Source organism: Felis catus, chromosome A2, assembly GCF_018350175.1.
Source record: "Felis catus isolate Fca126 chromosome A2, F.catus_Fca126_mat1.0, whole genome shotgun sequence".
NCBI classification, from domain to species: Eukaryota; Metazoa; Chordata; class Mammalia; order Carnivora; family Felidae; genus Felis; species Felis catus.
In genome coordinates, this window is record NC_058369.1 from 77,254,505 (window position 1) to 77,274,398 (window position 19,894).

The window sequence follows — 19,894 nt, forward strand, 5'->3', positions numbered from 1 at the left end:
TAGTATTTATGCTTCCATTTTATTGTTTTTAAGAATTAAACTGCCACCTCAGTAGTCTTAAGAGCAATATAATGAAACATACATACATTTAATTTAGACTTATGTCCATCATAGCTTCAAAGGCTTCCCTGAAATAAGGCTGGGATTCACATCTTTTTCCTTGAGGAAATAAACACTAACAGTAATTTTGTTATCCTTCTACCCACCAACCCTCATTCAAACAATAACTGGATGAATTCAAGTCTAACGCCATTTAAAAATTTTGTCTGCTACAACACATTCATCTGATCTGCCTCCCTGCATAACACGTATTTTTTAAACCTAACTGAAAATAAATCATTTTTTAAAAAGTCTACGAGAATTCTCTTAAACATGTGGAAGTTTATCATGATACTAATTATTTTGTCCAATACATAGGCTAAGTGGTTTCATACCACATTCGACTCTAGTGAATTTCAATAAAAACAGGAGCGCTCCTCATAAACAGTTGAGAAGCCCTAAAAGGAATTTGGCTATTTTCTTATCACAAGAAACAAAGAATGGTATTGGATTTTTAACAGTAATATTTTAACAGCTCCTAAATAGGGGCATGAAAAGGAATCAAGTTTGCACCAGTCCAAGTACCTACAGTAATGATAGAAGCACTCACCACCACCAGTTCATACTATTTCTTATTTCACTCCCATGCTCCTAATAACAAGAATTTCTCACTAGATATATTGCATTAACACTGGACTCTCAAATTGCTAGATGTGAAAAATCACTCAACTTAAAAAAAAGAAAAAAAAAAGCGTCTTAGTTATTTCCGGCCGGTCAAGGTTGAAATAATCATTTCGCCTATCTCTAACTTCAGCTCTAAGTTCAGAGACGACTCTGCATCTCATTATCCAAGATGAGAAACTGTTTTGCCTGTGTCTGACAGAATCCAATGGTAAATTAGCCATCAGCTCACCCTTTGTCAAAAAGAAATGTTCTAAATGTACGCACTACAAACTATTTAATAAATGACATCTGCATACTACGTTTTTCATTTTTATATTATGCACCATTTTAGGGGGGGAGGAAATACTTCACAGGGGTTTACTCAAAGGATATAGGACCATACCCTAAGAATGTTGATTTATACACATGAGTTCCATATAAAATGTAAGTGGTCATCTTAGCTGGACTGTAGCAAGCCCCTATAATGCAAATGCTGACTCTAAAGGCACGTTATAAAGCTCTGAAAATCACAATTTAGTCGTTACTTTTCTCCAATACAAACAAAATCATCTGGTAGTCTTCACTGGTGACTCCATTTTAAAATGTTCCCAGTTTCATACTGCTTAACCCATAAAAGGAACAGGAAATTATAGTCTTAAAATTTCAAGTTAGAGAAAAAAAACCTTATCACACGGTAATGAAACCTGAGCAATGCAAGTCTGTGATTACAAGAATGTCCCTCATTAATACAATATTCCTCTACGGCGTTCAAATTGTACTTTAAAAACCCAATAAACAAGAACCCACCTAGAGCACAGGATCCAACTCCACCACGAAATGAGGAATTACATAAAGTCTATTCAGCCCTAAATACTTAGTTTGAGACAATGAGCAGAGTAGAACACTTTATCTAGAGAACACAATTTAAACAGTTCTATAAAATAATGTTACGTAAGATTAGTAAATGTGGTGCATCATGTGATTCCAACCATTCAGGAAAAAACGTTAATGAGTAACAGTATCCCCCAATAGCTTGGAGCCTGTAGAGTCAATTACTTTGGCCAGATCTTCCCAAAGAATTCCTAATGCCTTTTAATGTTATGAACATCAAAATATCTTAGTACTGGAATTCCAATGTATTTTGGTGCTCCTGAGGCTGCCTAAAAATGAAAAGGCATCCAAGTGAAGTGCATTATATACTTAATATACCTCAAACTTTCAGTGCCTAAAATGTGAAATAATTCTCTACCACTTAACAGTCTGCCTTACAGTAAATTCTAGTAGATTTTTACTTTTAGGATTTTATTGTAACTTTGGGAAATTAGTGGTAAAACATATGGTTTTTAAAAAACAGTATGTGGCTGCACTTAAATTCACATAAAAATAGCATTTTTACAACCATTTTGAAATTTAATCCTTTTACACAGGTTAACAAAATGTATCACAAGAAAAACTGAACACTGGATTGAACAAAAGCACTATTTTTGAAAGTGGAACAATGAAAAAGTCTTCCCAAATTCTTTACAAATGGTCACCTCTGGGTCAATTTACCACACTAGGGGAACAAAGTTGTTAAAATATAGCTGTGCTCAACTGAGCCACTTATCTGCACTACAGTATAGTACTTGAAATCGATCCTAAGGTCAAGATTTAAAACCATTTTTAAGAGACAAGACCCTACGTGTTTTACGGTCACCTCAGGAAGAGGTGCTTCTCCTTCCCAGAACAGTCAAAGCTTAATTAAAAGATTGACTATACATAAGTTTTTGTTGTTTTTTTTCCTCCTCATCATATCTTCAGTTCAAAGCACTATTAATCATTGGTAATACGGTCTATATCTTGTCTGATCTGGATGATGTGGTCCAGGAAGTGGGGTTTGAGAAGGCGGACCCTGCATTCGTGGAGGAGGAGGTGGCCCTCTTGGTGCAGGCCATATACCAGGACTCATTCCTCCTGGTTGTGTAAATGGAGGGCTCAGAGTTCCTTGATCTTCAGTGAACTGGGGTAGAGAGTTAGGATTATAATGGTGAGGAGGGGGTGCAGTTACAGGTGGGCCGCCGTGCTGAGGCGGGGGAGGTCCTGGAGGAGGATGATTCATATAAGGTGGCATCTGGGCAATAATATGTCCGGGGGGAGGGGTTATTGGTGGTGGAGCAGAGGTCATTGGTGGAGGTGGAGCTTGGCTATAAACCAAGTGAGGAGTCCCTGTGGCCTGGGGAGGATGTGGCATTGGATGGCTTATTGGTGGTGGAGGAGGTGGGGGGGGTGCGTAATGTTGCTGTGGAGGCATAATATGATGAGGGTGCGAGACCACTGGTTGGCCCTGATATTCAGGATGGTGGTGAGCAGGTGCTGGGGCAGGAGGTGGTGGTTCTCTAGCACCTGAATTGGAGTCATCCTGAATAGGGACAGTTATTAAATTGCTGTGTTTTCTTGTTGAAATACGAAAGGTTTCCTGACTGACCGAACGAGGAGGAGGTGGAGCCATGGCCAATTCTGCTGGCGGAGCACGGATATCCTCGTGTGGCTGGTTATAGTGCTCGTGTGGCACGTGCTGCAACGGAGGTGGCGGCATCATGATGTGCTGCTTTGGCGGAATATGGCTCATGTGGTGCTTGTCTGGCGGCATTATAAAACGATCAGGGATTTCAGCTGGTGGGGGGGCGATAGGAGGATGGACGTTTTCAAGTGAAGCACGGGGAACAGGTTTTCCAGCTCTCATGTGGCGGTGGTTGATATGCGCCTGTAAGTCTCTCTGAGACAAGTAGGTTCTCTTGCACCCTTGAACAATGCTACACATGAAGAGAGAACCTCGCGTACACTGCTCGATCCGCTGAACGGGATCACTACAGCTGAACGAGAAGGGGAAAAAACGGATTTACTAAAAGCAGACCAGAAAAATACTGCACAAACTCTCACAGATATGCCTGTTCTTGAAATCTGTTGTGGGAACTGCAAAAGTTCACAATTACAAGTTGCAGGGACCGTAAGTGAACCTTTAATCACTGCCACTCTGTGGTCTGTTGGCTTCACATTAAGCATCCACCCTTCTACCGACCTTGGAACTCTCCATACAAGTAAAAATTAAAAGTTGTTTATCAAACAAGAGTATGTTTTAAGAAAAGACCTATTGTTCCTAAGACACAGAATTATCTGATTGTCTCAAACAAACTCTATGCTTTTTGCATCCATTTGCAAAAACAGCCAGAAAGAATGAACCAAAGGTCTGTCACAGTCATGGAATTCAAACTTGTACAGTATTTACGGAGCAACAAGGATTTGCTGAGCAAACAATAACGAAGTAAAAGACGCTGCAAGGACTGCAAAAATGTGTAAGATCATCCTCATCGACAGGGTTCTTGACATTAAGCAACGTAAACTATTTAAATTCAAACCCTGACTACCAGGAGTCCCTTAGGGAAGAATTATCAGACAATTTTACTACAAAAAAGTATGACCCCCTCCTTTCCAAACCGTAAGCACTAAATTTAACTCAGCATTTTCTTAATGACTCAGGGTCAAAATTATAACTCTTTCTCACTCACTATATTTAATCCACACTTGCTTTTAGAGTCTTTTGAAATAGTGGAAAGAGGACTGAACCAGGAATCAGAAGAACGGGGACCAAGTGCTGGCTCTGTAATCTTGGAGAAGTCATTTATTTCTTCATCTGCAATATGGGTTAAAATATGTGCTCTAACAATGTTTTTTTGTTTTTGTTTTTTATCTACTTTGCCCTACTTAAAAGAATATCCTTGGGATAACTGAAAACAATGAAAGTGGCAGAACCGAATCACTAGTTAAGCATGGAATCACTACATATGCATGGATATAGGCTATTATCACGGAATATGTGTATCAGGTCATCTGAGACTATGTTAAATGGCTCTATATTCCTGAGTTTGAGCTGTGTCTCTATTTTCACCCTTGCTGTAAGGCTGGCACTCCTTGAGACTAGCAGGCTTCCCTTTAGTGGCCATTTGGCACAGTTCTCATTTCTTTGCTTCTAATATGCTGTAAACTCAGAAAGGTCTCCACGGTAACAGGAATGTAAGACACTTTCTTTTGGGTGGTGTTTAAAAGCAACAGTATATAATATTTATATCAACTTGGGTTGCCATTTCTTCACTTCCTGATCTGAGTCGGTTGAGCCAGATAGGCTTATGTTCTCAAATAGCTAAGTGCCGGCCAGTGAGGTGCTTACTGGAGTTACTTTCAATATCTTGAAAACTAAATTCCCTTTTCCATATTACCATTAGAACACTTATTGAATCATCCTCTCTCTCTCTCAGTGACGCCAATCTTCCTACACCATAAAAAGAAATCATCCCTTATAAGTGTCCATAATTGTGTTATCAGCCCATACTACAAATCTTGGGATAGCTTCTGACACAGGTCATAAGGAATCTCAGAAGTCTACAACTGTTCCAAGGAAGTTGGTCTCAAAGCTTTCTCAAGTCTTCTATCAGAGGTTCTAAACTGGTATAAAAAGTTATCCTGGATCTTTCAAGACCATACCGAACTGGATCAGTATCAACCAATACCTCTAGATCTTTATAACTTGTCTGAGCCAATACCATGATGGTGTCCTAAGACATACTCAAGACATAAATAATAAGATTTGCAGGTAGTACATAAGAGCTTATACTTACCTAGTACGTATTATATGCTAGGTACCATAAATATAGATGTATGGACTTACTAGTTTAGTTCTAACAACACAGAGACGTAGATGCTATTTATTAACTCCATTTTACAGATGAAGAAACAATCTGTCACACAGCTAATAAGCGGCAGACTAGGGATCTGAAGCCAGAAATTGTAATTCCAATCGCTGCTTGATACTACCTCTCTAGTGTCCCATCAGAGAAACAAAAGAAAACAACTGTTTTGGTTTATAACACTAATTTTGTGATGACACATGTATTTGTTTGGGCTAATGTGAACACTCAGATAATAGCTACCTAGCCCTATCCTAAGGAGAAGGCTAAGGCCAATTCTAGGCTCACAAAGAAAGGTTAGCCATGTCTACATATTTGATATCCTGCTGCTGACTTATATCATACTCTGATCTTTACCAATTCATTACATCACAAACTTTTATTATTTAAAAATCTACTAATGGGGCGCCTCGGTGGCTCAGTCGGTTGAGTGTCCGACTTCAGCTCAGGTCATGATCTCGCAGTTTGTGGGTTCGAGCCCCGCTTCAGGCTCTGTGCTGACAGCTCGGAACCTGGAGCCTGCTTCGGATTCTGTGTCTCCTTCTCTCTCTGCCCCTCTCCCGCTCGTGCTCTGTCTCTCAAAAATAAATAAAAATGTTAAAAAAAATAAAAATAAAAATAAATCTACTAATAACCTTACCCTGGACACATCTTATCTCCTTTTTTTTCATGTAAAATTGCACAGTCATAGCAAAACACATGCTTGCACGGAATCTGTGAACAGAGACATATTACAGTTAAGCATACTAGAACAACTTAAACTATTTCCATAAAAAATAACTGTAAGCACAGTAACCTGGACATAAAAGGCACCTGAGAATTGCTCACTATGATAAACATTTATTAAGTACTAATTACAGAAAAGCAACAGTTAACCTTTTTTCAGTAACAGAGCCCTTTGAGATATAATGAAATATTTGGCCTTTCCCCCAATAAATATATATGTATGCATCTGCTTACATTTCTCGAAGTATAAATGCTATGAATTTCATCTGTGGTTCCTATGGAGGTAAAGCTCCTGAAGAAGCCCACACTATCCAAAGCAATCTACAGATTCATTGCAGTTTTTCACAGAACTAGAACACAAAATCCTAACGTTTATATGGAACCACAAAAGACCCCAAATAGTCACAGCAATCTTAAGAAAGAACAAAGCTAGAGGTACCACAATCCCAGCTTTCAAACTATACTATAAAGCTATAGTGATCAAAACAGTACGGTACGGGCACAAAAACAGACACAGATTATGAAACCGAATTGAGAGCCCAGAAATAAACCCATGCATATACAGTCAATTAATCTACGACAAAGGAGGTAAGAATAAACAATACGGAAAAGGCAGTCTCTTCAGTAAATGGTGTTGAGAAAACGAAGAGCTACATGCAAAAGAATGAAACTGGACCACTTTCTCACACCATACACAAAATAAACTCAAAATGGATTAAGAACCTACATGTATGACTTGAAACCATAAAATTCCTAAAAGAAAACATATGCAGCAATCTCTTAGTAAACTTAACAACATTTTTCCAGATGTCTCCTCAGGCAAGGAAAACAAAAGCAATGGAAACCATTAACAAAATGAAAAGACAACCTACTGAATGGGAGAAGATATTTGCAAATGATATATTCAATTAGGACTTAATACCTAAGATATATAAAGAACTCATACAATTCAACACCAAAACCCCCCATGCCCAAATAATCAGATTAAAAAATGGGCAGAGGACCTGAATAAACATTTTTCCAAAGAAGACATACAGATGGCCAACAGGTACATGAAAAGACGCTCAGTATCACTAATCAGAGAAAAGCAAATCAAAACCACAATGAAGTATCACCTCACATCCGTCTGAAAGGTTAGTATCAAAAAGACAAGAGAAACATGTTGGCCAAGATGTGGGGGAAAAAAAGAACCCTCACGCACTGTTGGTTGGAATGTAAACTGCTGCAGCCACTATGGAAAACAGTATGGAAGTTCCTCAAAAAAACTAAAAACTGAAGTACCATACAATTCAGTAATTCCACTTCTGGGAATTTACCTGAGGAAAACAAAAACACTAATTCAAAAAAAGTATATGCACCATTATTGCAGCATATTATAACAGCCAAGAAAAAAAAGATGCGGTACATATACACGATGGAATATTACTTAGCCATAAAAAAGAATGAAATCTTGCCATTTATGACATGGATGAACATAGAGGGTGTTATGCGAAGTAAAGTCAGTCAGGCAGAGAAAGACAAATACCATATGATTTCACTTATATGTGGAACCCAAGAAACAAAACAAACACAACAACAACAACAACAAAAAGAGAAACAGTCAAAAATACAGAGAACATACTAGGGCGGGAGGCAAAAGTGAAGGTGATTAAGAGGTACAAACTTCCAGTTATAAAACAGGGAAGTCACAGGAATGAAAATACAGTCGATTACATTGTAGTAACTTTGTATGCTGAAAGACGGTAACCACACTTATCACGGTGAGCACGGTGTAATGTACATAATTGTATCACTATGTTGTACACCCAAAACTAATTTAATATTATAGGTCAATCATACTTCAATAAAAATTTATAAAGTAAAAAGTAAAAAAAAAAATTAAAAGAAAACTCCCAAAGAAGAATACCGTAACCATGTTCTATCTTATCCTGTTCCTCCTGAAACTGTGTCAAAGCAGTGAAAAAACAAACACCTCCTACATTTAATGTAAGTAGCATTCTTCCCTGGCAGTTAATGAACTTATAAAAATCTAAAAATAAATCAGAAGGACACAGTAAAATGATGTTAGACCATTTTAAAACTCATAGTCCATTACTCTTATTTAGCTACGCTACACAGCAAAGCAAGAGGGCCCGATCCATGCCCTCTACCAGGCAGACGCTACTGAATTCAATTTTTTTCAAATACAAATACAAAACTATCTTTTAAAGGAGGATATGTCAAAATTACTATAAAATTACAGCTAGAGTTATAATTGTTTTTAATGATTAGAATTCAATTCTATTTGAATTATTAGTATTATTAGTTTTACATTAAAAATTATAGCCTTCGGAAACAAGTAACTAACTTTGTTGTTTAACAAGAAAACAATTTTTCCTTAATAAACCAGAATAAATATCCACTAACATGTATCAAACAGTCCAAAGAAATTTGTTTTCAGAAGTTAGTTAATTTTCAAGCAATTCAAGAATTTGTCAAGATAATTATATTAAATGCATGGTATCCCCAAATTTCCCTTGGCTATTCCATACTTAATTAAAATGTCACAAACTTAGTCATTAAACAGTGATAAACCCACCTACTTAAATTTCAGAATCTCATCTCTACACAAAAGTTTACATTTACTAAAACATTTAATTTAGTTATACTTACCATTCGCCCATAGATTTTAATAGGCAATCCACACTTGTCACAGAAATGAACTGGCGTATCATCCTTTTCACCTAAGATGTTTATCTGTTGAATGATATTAATTAAAATTTTCTTTTTAAGCATCTCTAAAAATTGTACTTATAATTTTTGCAATGAATTGGTTAGTATTTTACATAAGTTGTTAATACAATTAGAAATAAAGGTTTCTTGGCATAATTCCCACATATTCCACATGATTAGCTGTGCCCCCATTAGTTTCTTTTTTCTAATGTTTACGGTTATTGATTTTACTTGACTTTAATGAAAATTATTTCAAATTATTTTTGAAAATAGTGGAAATAGGGCATTAATAAACAGATGATTTGAGTGTGCTTAAAAAAAGCGTAATAGCTGTAATAAAAGTTCATACCATTCTTTAAGTATTCTGATTATTCTAATAAAATATTTAAAGTATTTTGCTGTTCTGGGGCGCCTGGGTGGCTCGGTCAGTTGAGCACCTGACTTTGGCTCAGGTCATGATCTCACGGTCTGTGAGTTCGAGCCCCGTGTCGGGCTTTGTACTGACAGCTCGGAGCCTGGAGCCTCCTTCAGATTCTGTGTCTCTTTCTCTCTCTGCCCCCACCCCTCCACTCTCTGTCTCTGTCTCTCTCTCAAAAATAAATAAACACTAAAGAAAATATTTTTTTATATAATAAAATAAAGTATTTTGCTGTTCTAATAAATTTTTTTATTTTTAGTTTTACCTGGAAGTCCCAAAAAAGGTGTCCAGGAAATCTTCGCTGATTTCCAAACAGTTCGCCCCCTTTACAGTCATACCGTTCTTCTTCATTATAATCAAATCCTTCTGAGAAAAGAAAGTGTTCTGAGAAAAGAAACTTTTCAAATCCTAAATTTCATTTTGGAAGTACATGTACATGGCACCACAGACCTGTTCACCCAAAAGCCCATCTGATGCCTTTCAAAGCTCTTCTAAGGACAAGATAATCAAGACTAGTTTAAGTCATTATAACATCAGCTAGAAATGATCTTGGCAACCATCTACTCCAACCCTCTTATTTTATAGTTGGGAATACTGCAGTATGGAGACCTATAGTAACTCAATACTTAGATTAAGTGGGAGAGCCAGGGACAGACTTCAGAACACTTCACTCCCATTCAAGTGCTCTTATTAATTCACCAAACTCTCTCTAGTATAAACCTTTACTAATTACCATCGTCACACTTGCCGCACAAACTTTTAAGATACTGATCACTTACTGTAATCTACCTACAAAAGTGGTATCACGCTGCAAGAGGCTGATTTTATTGCCAAAAGCATATGATGAAAATATAAAGAATTCTGCAGGTTTTTCTTCTTACAACTAAGCAAATTAGGTATCCTCTCCTTCAGTCTTAAAACTGAAACTGATTTTAGAAATAAGAACATATTCATACTTCATCTTTTCAATTAAAACCTCTCTCTGGTTGATCACCCAAACAGCAGAAGCCATATCATATCTAGTCACAAGTATCCTCCTCTCCACTATTTGTATCAATAAAATTATGAAGATCATATGGGCTCAATTTCTCTGACCTTGATGGTAAGCATCTCATCTCATACAAAAGAAGAGAAAACCAATGGACAGTCCAATGGTAATTCTTGGTAGAATCCAATTACCTAAAGTAAAGGTGAGAAGGCAAATCTATCCCTCCAAAATGCCAGGCTTCTCATGACTCTTTAGGCCCTAGAACTGGTAAACAGCGTAGACCAAGCGCACAAGTTTTAACTTTACCCACGTGGCTAAATTACAGTACCTGTGTATGGATGTACATATGGACATACCCACAAATACAGGGAAGCAAGACTTTCCCAGTGCACTAATCGTCTCCAATACAAAGTATACAGTTCAAGGAGTATTCTTAAAAGTTACAAATGAGTGACCCTCGCCTCTTCTATGGCCCATTTATACCTTATAAAAAGCTTCTGTCATCTAAAATTCAAAATAAGGAAGATCAGTTCTTCTTATCTAAAATGCTGAGTTATTGTGTTGAACAACAGCCAACAAAATGAGGAGCTCAGTAATCATTTTTCAAAGTTGTTCAACCTGCACTCCCACCATTAAAGTATACATGTATAATTGTGTAATACCATATTAGTACCCACATCTCCCTATTTTGATCTGCCTAGAAAAAACACCAATCACTTATTATTTTTTACCCGAATTAGTTGAATCAAAAGTAATCAAAAGTTATCTCCAGCCTCAGTTTGTTCTCTTAAAAGAGAAATTGGTAATAATAGTTCCCTCTAGAAAGGGGTGTAAGCTTGGGGGATGAGAGGGGAGGGAATGAGGGGATATCTGAGAGGAAAAAGAAAGAAGGGGGATTTTAGCTTTTTTGCCTTGTTTGGATTATGATAACAAGAATGTACTTGCACATTACTGTGTACTTTTTAAAAATTATTAAAAGAAACAAAAAGATCAAAGAAAGGGCACCCTACGTTATGAAGAGTGCAGCAATCGCCCTAAGTTACTACCACCACAATTTAGAATATGTGACTTCAAATGAACTTGGAGAGATACCCTACAATAAAAGGAACCATAAAATGAGGTATAATTAAAACATTTTGATTCCAAAAAGAAAAATAGATAGATTGCTGGAATAGAAGGGAAAATCTAGAAACTGACATAAATACTTTTAGGCCTTTAATGTAGGATAATAGTGGGATTCTTATTCAGCACAGAAGACAGATTATTCAATGGTTAAGACAAATAGCTAGCTGTTTTAGAGAAAAAATAAATAGAGCCAGACTCCACTTTTTTTTTTTTTTAAATAACCAAATACACGTCCATAAATGTCCCACAGCAGGGATCAGCTAACTTTCTCTGTAGAAAGCTGGATTAGTAAATATTTTAGGCTGTGTAGGCCATATGGTCTCTTGCAATTACTCAACTATGCCATTATAGTGTGAAAGCAGTCATAAACAGTACTTAAATGAATGGGCATGGCTGTGTTCCAAAAAGTCTTTACAAAAACAGGGCTGGATTTGGTCCACAGGCCATAGTTTGCTGACCCTATACTAATGGGTAAAATGGGAAAATTATTTTCTGTTCATGAAATAGAAAAAAGGCCCTTCTAAGAATTTTATAAAACCCAGAAGTCATAACAGAAGACTGGATTGGATATCTGATGACACAAAATCTTCAAACTTCACCACAATAAAAATTGGATATATAAAGTGCAAAAGGCAAACAGTGAATATACACAATATGTGACAAAGAGCCAATTTAATAATTTGTAAAGAACTCAGAAAAATCAAGAGAAAGACTACAATACAGAAAAAAATGGTTAAAAGATACGAACAGGTAGACCCTAGGCAAAAGAAATAACCGATACTATGTAAAGATATCCACATAACTCCATTCATAATTAAAGCAATGTGTATCAAAATGAAAATTTTTAAAGGTTAATAGTCCCAATATTAGTGTGTGGGAATATAAATGGATGTTTTTTTTCAGAGCCATTTGACAATATCTGTTAAATTCTAAGATGTACAGATGGATACCATCAAGCTGTAAAATACCCAAATTCATGCAAAGTTTAAATTCGACACCAAGTGTACATGCTAAGCTATATGTACAAGGATATTTCCTGCAGCATTGTTTTTAACAGCAAAAAAAAAAATCAGAAAAATTCTCAATACATTATAGTATATCTATAAATGAAATACCTAAGCCTATTTTCTTAAATGACTACAACTGTACACACTGATAAGGCAAAATTTTAATTGCATCTTACATGAAAAAAGGGCAGTTATATATTAAAAAGTTACTATAAAAAAGTTGTAAAAGAAATTATTTTGGTACAGTATTGTCAAGGTAGGGAGACAAATTTCACTTTTAATATTTTGTTCTCTGAAATGTTATTTAGGTTTTTGTTTTTTTTTTTTTAATGATAGGCAGTGTTACTTTCAATAACGAAAGAAAAACCAAAAATATTATACAGCAAGAGAAAAGTGCATGAAAAATGAAACAGTAAGATAAAAAGATCTTAAATAAATAAGACCACATGGAATATTTGGTGGAATCAGATACAATAGACTTTTGGATCTGTCAGTTTAAACAAATTACCTTCATCACCAGGTGGAGCCTTTGCAGGCATCCTGTTTATAGTCCTTGGAGTTCGAGGTGCAGTTTTGGCTTTGTTCCCTTGTTTGGAGATAAGCTTTATAGGAATTCGTCTTCGAACATCAAGACCACCCAATGATCCAGAACTATTAGTGCCTTGTAACTCATTGTCTATGTCAGAAAAAAAAAAAAAAAAGTTGTAATTTCTTTCAGTTTTCCTTTTTGAAGATTATTCTGCTACAGGTATTAAAGTAACATATCCAACATTATCAAGGGCTGAATATCTGGGCTCTGATTTTAAATATTATATTATATATGTTTAAGCATTAATTTTCTCTATACTAGATAAACCCTTAAAGCAATGTTTTTTGAGATGGAACCCTTTAAAGAGTTGGCAAAAACTACAGAACCTCTCTCTAAAAGTAGACAATAAAAATTTCCATGATTCCAAAAGAGTTTACAAAAACATAAAACCTTTATAAGCCCAAGAACTTCTGTCTTGAACTATAAGAGATTTAAAAAATAAATAAATAAATAAAAGGAAGGAGGAGGAAAAGAAAGAAAACCATCCACATCTCCAACAAGCACACAAAACACTTGTTAAGTTAGAAAAGTGAATCTACATCAGGACAATCAATAAAACAAACAAAAAACTAACAGTGACAACAGCAAAATTAAAAAAGTAATGCATTGAAAATGAAATTAGTTTTAAGGAAAGTGATTATTCCCTAAGTGTAAAATAGCTTTTCTAAAAAGTATTCAGGAATAGTAAAGATTATTACACTATTTAGTAGCAGAAGCACACAATGATGTATTTGGGCTACAACCTTTATAGATATATACATGTGAGTGTGTTATTCTAAGCTGCATCGTAATGGAAAAATAGAGTTTAGAAGGATGCAAGGTTTCTGTAATTCAACTAGATCTAAACAAGGGACACTTTCTAAGGCCCTCCTTGTTATTAGCTATTAACTCATTTCCCATGAGTAACAGGAGGATTATTTCATAGAACTGACTCCATTTGAAGGTTAATAGTCTCCTTTTTTTTTCAAGTCTATGACAAAATATTATAATACAGAAAATATTCACTTTTGCCCACCAAAGACACAAAGGAAAATGTCCCAAAATAGGAAATGCAAATAAAATAATTTTTAAAAATAGTAACATTTTAAATATGACATACTGAATGAACTGTCCCTGCAGGAGACAGTGCAACCAAGATTGATAGGCCCACTGTCCACATTACATTCAGTAAAGCCATATCTGAAAGCAGTAACCTAGTACTAATGACCTCCTCTCCAATGCTACTAGGTTTACAGACACATGTTAAATTCACATCAGTTTGCGCTCTTCCTGAACAATTATTTTTTAATTCAAAATAATTTTAATTCAAAATAATAATTTAATTCTTAATGATTAATTTAAATATCTTTCAGTCTACTTTCTACTATTACTTTTACAATAGCTAATCCTCAAAGAAAAAATTCATGGAAAGGAAGTATATGGGTAGCTAAAATCTTGAGTTAGGATAAACCCAACTGGATCAACTTTCAGCACTTCACCAAATGTATTAAACCAAGCTGAGTAATGTATTTCATCTGCTTTCTTCTAGTTACTTATGTAAAAGTACCTACAAGCAATGTAATAGCCAAAGGATGGATATGACAGAATCTTTTTTTTTGCTCAAAATGTATTCCTGATTTTTCAATAAATGAACAAAGCAAGCTGATGTAGACAGATAGTTGACAGTTCAATGCTTTCCTTCTGATATTAGGACTCAATGGTTTTACAACTAGGCGAATGGCCAAAATACCCACACTCCATCACTGCAAATCCTTTCCCTCCACCTTGAGCAGTTGAGATCACAACAGTTGCTTGCTTAGCCTACCATGACTTTCAGGAGTCCTCTGCCCTTTAACACCTTGCCACCTACCTCTCAGATTGCAAGTCCATAAACAAAGTACAGCATTCAATAGTGATATCATTCTGGGTTTGTCTTTTTTTATTATTATTATTAAAAAATCAGAAAATACAGCACAATTTCTTTTTGAATATGTCAACTAAAAACATAAAGCCCATAACCATAAAAGTCCATGGATATTGTTACACGAAAAAAGAGAACTGAAGACATAACTAGTCATTTATTTTTATTTTTTAAAGACTTTTTTTTAAGTAATCTACATCCAACGTGGGGCTCGAACTTACAACCCCAAGACTGAGTCACATGCTCTACCAACTGGGCCAGCCAGGAGCCCCTATAACTGGCCATTTAAGGTGAATCCACTTTAAAAAGGAGTAACACTTTTATATTATAGTTTTTTAAAGATTTATTTAGAATTTTATCCTGAATTAAAGAACCAAGAAATATTTTATAAAATTTAGATTGCAGTTACAACTAAGTGCTAATTCTTAAAATGACCAAAGAATGAATCGAGTGCTAACTGGGCGTTTCCTGGAGTAGTTTTTCTGGCAAAATTCTATTAGAACCCTAGAGGATAGCCTTCATTTTATGTCTGACTTTTCAGCATGATCATAAAATCAGTCACTTTTGCATAATATTCAAGGGTTTTATCAATTTCCCCAAGAGCCTCTCTTAATCCTTTGACATTAAAATCTTTCTCTTAAAATACCTACCCTGTCATAATATCCTCAATCAACTGGCTGACTGGAATTTCCTCATTGGCCAAGGATTTTATTTGTGATTCAAATAGTTATCAAATTCATGTTTATGAATTCCAAAAAAAACCTGAATCTTTTGCAAGGTTTGTAATCACAATCAATATACAGTATTTGACACTGTTTCCTGATATGAAGCAAAGATAATGACTTACAAAGAAATTAAATGAAGAGAGAAAGGGCTGTCAGTTGGTACAGCATGTGACTCTTGATCTACATTGTAAGCTTGAGCCCCATGTTGGGTGTAGAGATTACTCAGAGACAAAATCTTAAAAAAAAAAAAAAAAAAAGAATAGAAAATATCTAGCAGGGATATCTGAGTAGGAACTAATTTTTTAAATGGTCAGCTCATTTGTGAATATTTTCATGTCAGGATGACTCTTACTTTCTCACGCAATATTTTAACTTAGAGAACTAGGATAATAAATACTCAAGACACACACCCAGCGATACTACAACTTCTTAACATAACATCCTGTAAACTGTGGAACAGGCTTAACTACCAATTCTAGTAATAGGCTCTAATGAGAGGTATTTTGCTAAAGTTGCACATTTGTTACTCTAACACCAAGGTCCCAGAGTTTCAATTCTACAAAATTTCCAAATACTAGAGATTCTTACAGCCTGATTCTAGGCCCTCTGTATTCTCATTCCTTGAGTGATCTCATCCATCCTTAAAATATTAACTCTCTGGTACTAAATCTCAAGTATGTATTTTTCAGTCCACATCTTTCCTCTGATTTCCACCTGACAACTTCCCTTGTATGTCCCAATACACAGCTCATACTTGGCAGCCCAAAATTTTGTTCCCAAATTCCCAGGTCTCACCTCTACCCCTTTTTTAAAAAGTGTGTTTTCCCCAAATCAGTAATGGGCACTATCTAGGTGATCAAACCAGAAACCTAGGCATCTCTCCTTTCTCTCACAAAGCTCATATTTGAGTTCTACCACCAAAATACTGAATTTGTCCACTCCCCTTCTACTAAACCAAGCCAACTTAACTAAGTCGAGTCTCTCTTCTGGTCTACTGCGATCACCTCCTAAATCGTCTATTTTCTATTATTTTTGTCTCCCTCTTTTACACCATCTCCATGAACAAGCTATTGTATTTTTAAAAGAAATTATGTTTCTCCTCCACTTCTGTTCAATGGCTTCGCACAGCACTTAGAATCAAATCTTTATCATGGACTTCAAAGTCTTGTAGGACCTGACTCCTGCCTTCCTTTTCAATCTCAGGGTTCCTTCCCTCTTGCTAACTAAGCTGCAGCTAACTGATCTTCTTTAAGTTTTCCTTCCTCAGAGTCTTTGTATTTGCTAGAAATGCTTTCCTCCTGATCAGTTCCATGACTGGATTCTTCTCATGCATCAGATCTCAACTTATAAATTCTACTTTTACAGAAAGACCTTCCTGACCACTCTCTCTGAAGCCTCCTCCTATTAGTCTTTACCACAGAACCCGTTTATTTTCTTCAAAGCACTCATCATGATCTGTAATTTTAGGTTTTAAAAACCAAACAAACAAAAACAAAAGCCCTGTTTATGGTGTCTTCCCCAACAGAATGTAATCTCCATGAGGTCAGGGATTCAGACCGTCTTGCTTACCATTGCACCATTCCATCTCCAGACCTACAGATATCTGGCATATATTACATTGACTAACACTCACTAAAACCATATAGATATAATTTTACATCTATATGTAGAAAACTAAGTGGGTATTTGATGACTGAGAACACCCTAACCAATGCTTAATACAAGAAATATCCTCTTTTTCCTACTTATGATATGGCTGGCATAACTATACGGAACACTAACTAACTCCAAGTGCACTCTCATTCAATATCCAAAAACCACAAAGAAGAAAAAAGCCAAACAAGACGTAACGAAGAGCGGAGTCATTCTTACTTTGACATAGAGACGAGAATATCTTGATTTTAAGCTCTCCTTTGTAAACGCCCCCAAATGATGGGTAAGGACCACAGCCGTAGCGCGGGGCATGCTTTGGGCTCAGGCAGAAAAGCCGCTCCGAGTATGATTCCGAAAACCATATCCGACTCCCTTCTCCCACCTCTAATCCGTGAAGGACCGGAGAGACAATAACGACCGGCAGTGACCACCGCAGCACCCGCCCAAAACTGACTGAGACAGCAGGAAGTCTCTAACCCACTCCCGCGCATCGACACCCAGCGTAACAAGGCTTCCCCGGCTCCAAAACTGGAATCTACCCGCCAGTCCCCCAAACTGAGAGCAGAGCACCCGACGAGGAAAAAAGGAGCGGAGCTCTCTCCTCCCCACGAGGCCCCCGCCTCCCACCGTCTGGGCTGAGAGCTCAGCAGAACCAGAGAAGTGGCTGTTGCCGGCACCGAGGCGGCAGGTACCGCACCGGAGGGTAGGCCGGGACGCAGCAGGCCCTTGCCGGGCACAGGGAGGGGTCTGTGAGATTTCCTTCTCACCGCCAGACCCCAGTGCTGTAGGGCGAGCGTATCCCCTCTCTGCCCGCTGGGCAGCAAGTCCCAGGCTGGCCAAGGGGGCATGGAACCGGGACCCCCACTGCCTCCGCCTCCTTACCAGTGTGATCCATGATTCGGCTCGCAGGGCACAGTGGGAGCGGAAGTCAACCGCGCCGGAGTCGCAGAGAGCGCGTGCGCGCTACCTTCCGGAGCCCGGGAGGCGGAAGTGCGACCAAGTTGCCTCGGCTTTGGCCTCCGAAAGCTTCCTTCTCTCTTGTCTACTACCCAACTCCGGTGAGGGAGTCAGGCATAGTTCGGGGAGAGAAAGGACACGCGAAGAGCTTGCAGGTCGAGGTTACTAAGACTCTTCCCCACGTGCTTCACGAGAAAGTAGCCTTTAACTGTGGAAAGGCGACCGACGGGAACGGGGGAGGGGGAGAGCGGTAGCAGCCGGAGGCATAAGCTCGCGGCAGGTAAGGCGGCCGCCCGCCCCCGGGGAGCGCTGCCTTCTGGGACTTGTAGTGCGCTGGGGCCCCGGGGCCGGCCAGGCTCACTGCGCAGGCTCGGCCGTTGGGCTGGCCCCACCCCGGCGGGCGGAGTAACGGTTTGGAATCCCCCGGAGTGCGCGAGCGCTGGTCTCCTGCACCCGGGGTAGGGAAAGTGTAAACACGCGCGCTCCGGAAGGCGTCCTCCAGTGGGAGGTTGCCCAGGGCATGGTCGAGCTACGAGAGAAGAGAAAGGCTCTCTGCGTATTGTCTAAATTTTGCTTTGTCCTGACCAGCTACGCAGAGCCAACTTGGTATATACCCCCGTTCCCACCAATTAAGTTTCTGATCGTTGAAACACAAAATGCTTGACTAGCACTCGTTTGTGTGTTTTTTGTTTTGTTTTGTTTTAGAGCAAACGGTTGTGGCGCTGGGAGCCCCCCCCACCCCCGACCACCTAAGGACTGGGCTTAGGGCCGGGTGGCGGGCGAGTGCCCCGCAGCTGCCGCTTCCCTGGGGGACACCGGCTGTAAAGTGCGACGCGGAGCCGGGGGACGGGACGGACGCGGCGTGAGGTGGAGGGAGCGGCAGGGCTGGCCGGAAGGGAGAGGTTGAAAAGGAAAGGCCTAAAATGAGGAAGAGAGAGTTAGCACAACAGGCAGTACCTAGTTCCAGTTCTTGGTCCCCGGGGGTTGTGGCTGCGGCTGCCTTCATCGTCCTCAACCAAAACAAAGGAAAGTGCCACAGAGTGGTTCCTGGGGACCTTCAGTGCGGTCTCCACCTCGCCGACTTGGCTCATTTGTGTCCACTCCCTTCTCCAGCCCTCTACACTTGATGCTCTCGGATGAGTAGAAAGGAGCACAATTAGTAGAAAACACGAGCTTGGGAGCCTAGGGATTTGGGTTCTATTCCTGTCGTCCCCTGGTGACGACATCAGTACCTTGGGTTGTTCACGCTTTCGGTGCCAGAGTTCCTGGATCAATAGGAGATTACTATATTGCCCTCTGACAGAGATGTTGTCACGGTGCCGAATTCTGGATTAAGTATGTGCAGCGATGCGTTGTATCTGTAGTTAGGCAGTAACAGCTTGGAGTCATAAAGATCAGCACTATGAGTGCTCTGTGCTGATCTGGGGAGTGTTGTACTGGGGTCTTTAAAAAGACTGCCCCGCTACACCTGAAGCTTTATGAACAAGTTTTTAGGTACAATTACAACCAAGGACCATTGTGAATCAGAATCACCCCTGCTTTTGTTGACATGTAGATTTCTGTATTAGTAAGTGGTTTCCAAGATGCTTTCAATTGCTGGGCTTATTTTTTGTTTTGGAGGTTTGGAGGAAGGAAGCTTAACCATACCTTCCCACTTCTCTAAATACAGTG

At 38.4% G+C, this 19,894-nt stretch overlaps 1 protein-coding gene and 1 long non-coding RNA gene across 8 annotated transcripts in view; one reads left to right on the top strand and one right to left on the bottom strand.

The window, feature by feature from the left end:
- Positions 1–19,371, bottom strand: CBLL1 (Cbl proto-oncogene like 1). 7 transcript variants are annotated; one of them, XM_045052252.1, is made up of 6 exons: positions 19,181–19,371; positions 12,908–13,075; positions 9,545–9,642; positions 8,802–8,885; positions 6,064–6,137; positions 1–3,554 (listed from the first exon to the last, which is right to left on the bottom strand). In XM_045052252.1, the coding sequence occupies exons 1-6, from the start codon at positions 19,227–19,229 to the stop codon at positions 2,519–2,521; spliced, it is 1,509 nt and encodes a 502-aa protein (XP_044908187.1). In that variant the 5' UTR covers positions 19,230–19,371; the 3' UTR covers positions 1–2,518. The 7 variants fall into 7 exon arrangements, with proteins under 7 accessions (XP_044908187.1, XP_011278625.1, XP_044908188.1 ...); XM_011280323.4 differs by having other exon boundaries at positions 9,545–9,645; positions 19,181–19,359; XM_045052253.1 differs by lacking the exon at positions 19,181–19,371 and adding an exon at positions 18,149–18,289.
- Positions 18,364–19,894, top strand: part of LOC109497408 — a 12,814-nt gene continuing 11,283 nt past the window's right edge. The window contains exon 1 of the long non-coding RNA XR_002153594.2: positions 18,364–18,503. This is a non-coding gene — a long non-coding RNA (uncharacterized LOC109497408). The remainder of the gene's footprint in view (positions 18,504–19,894) is intronic.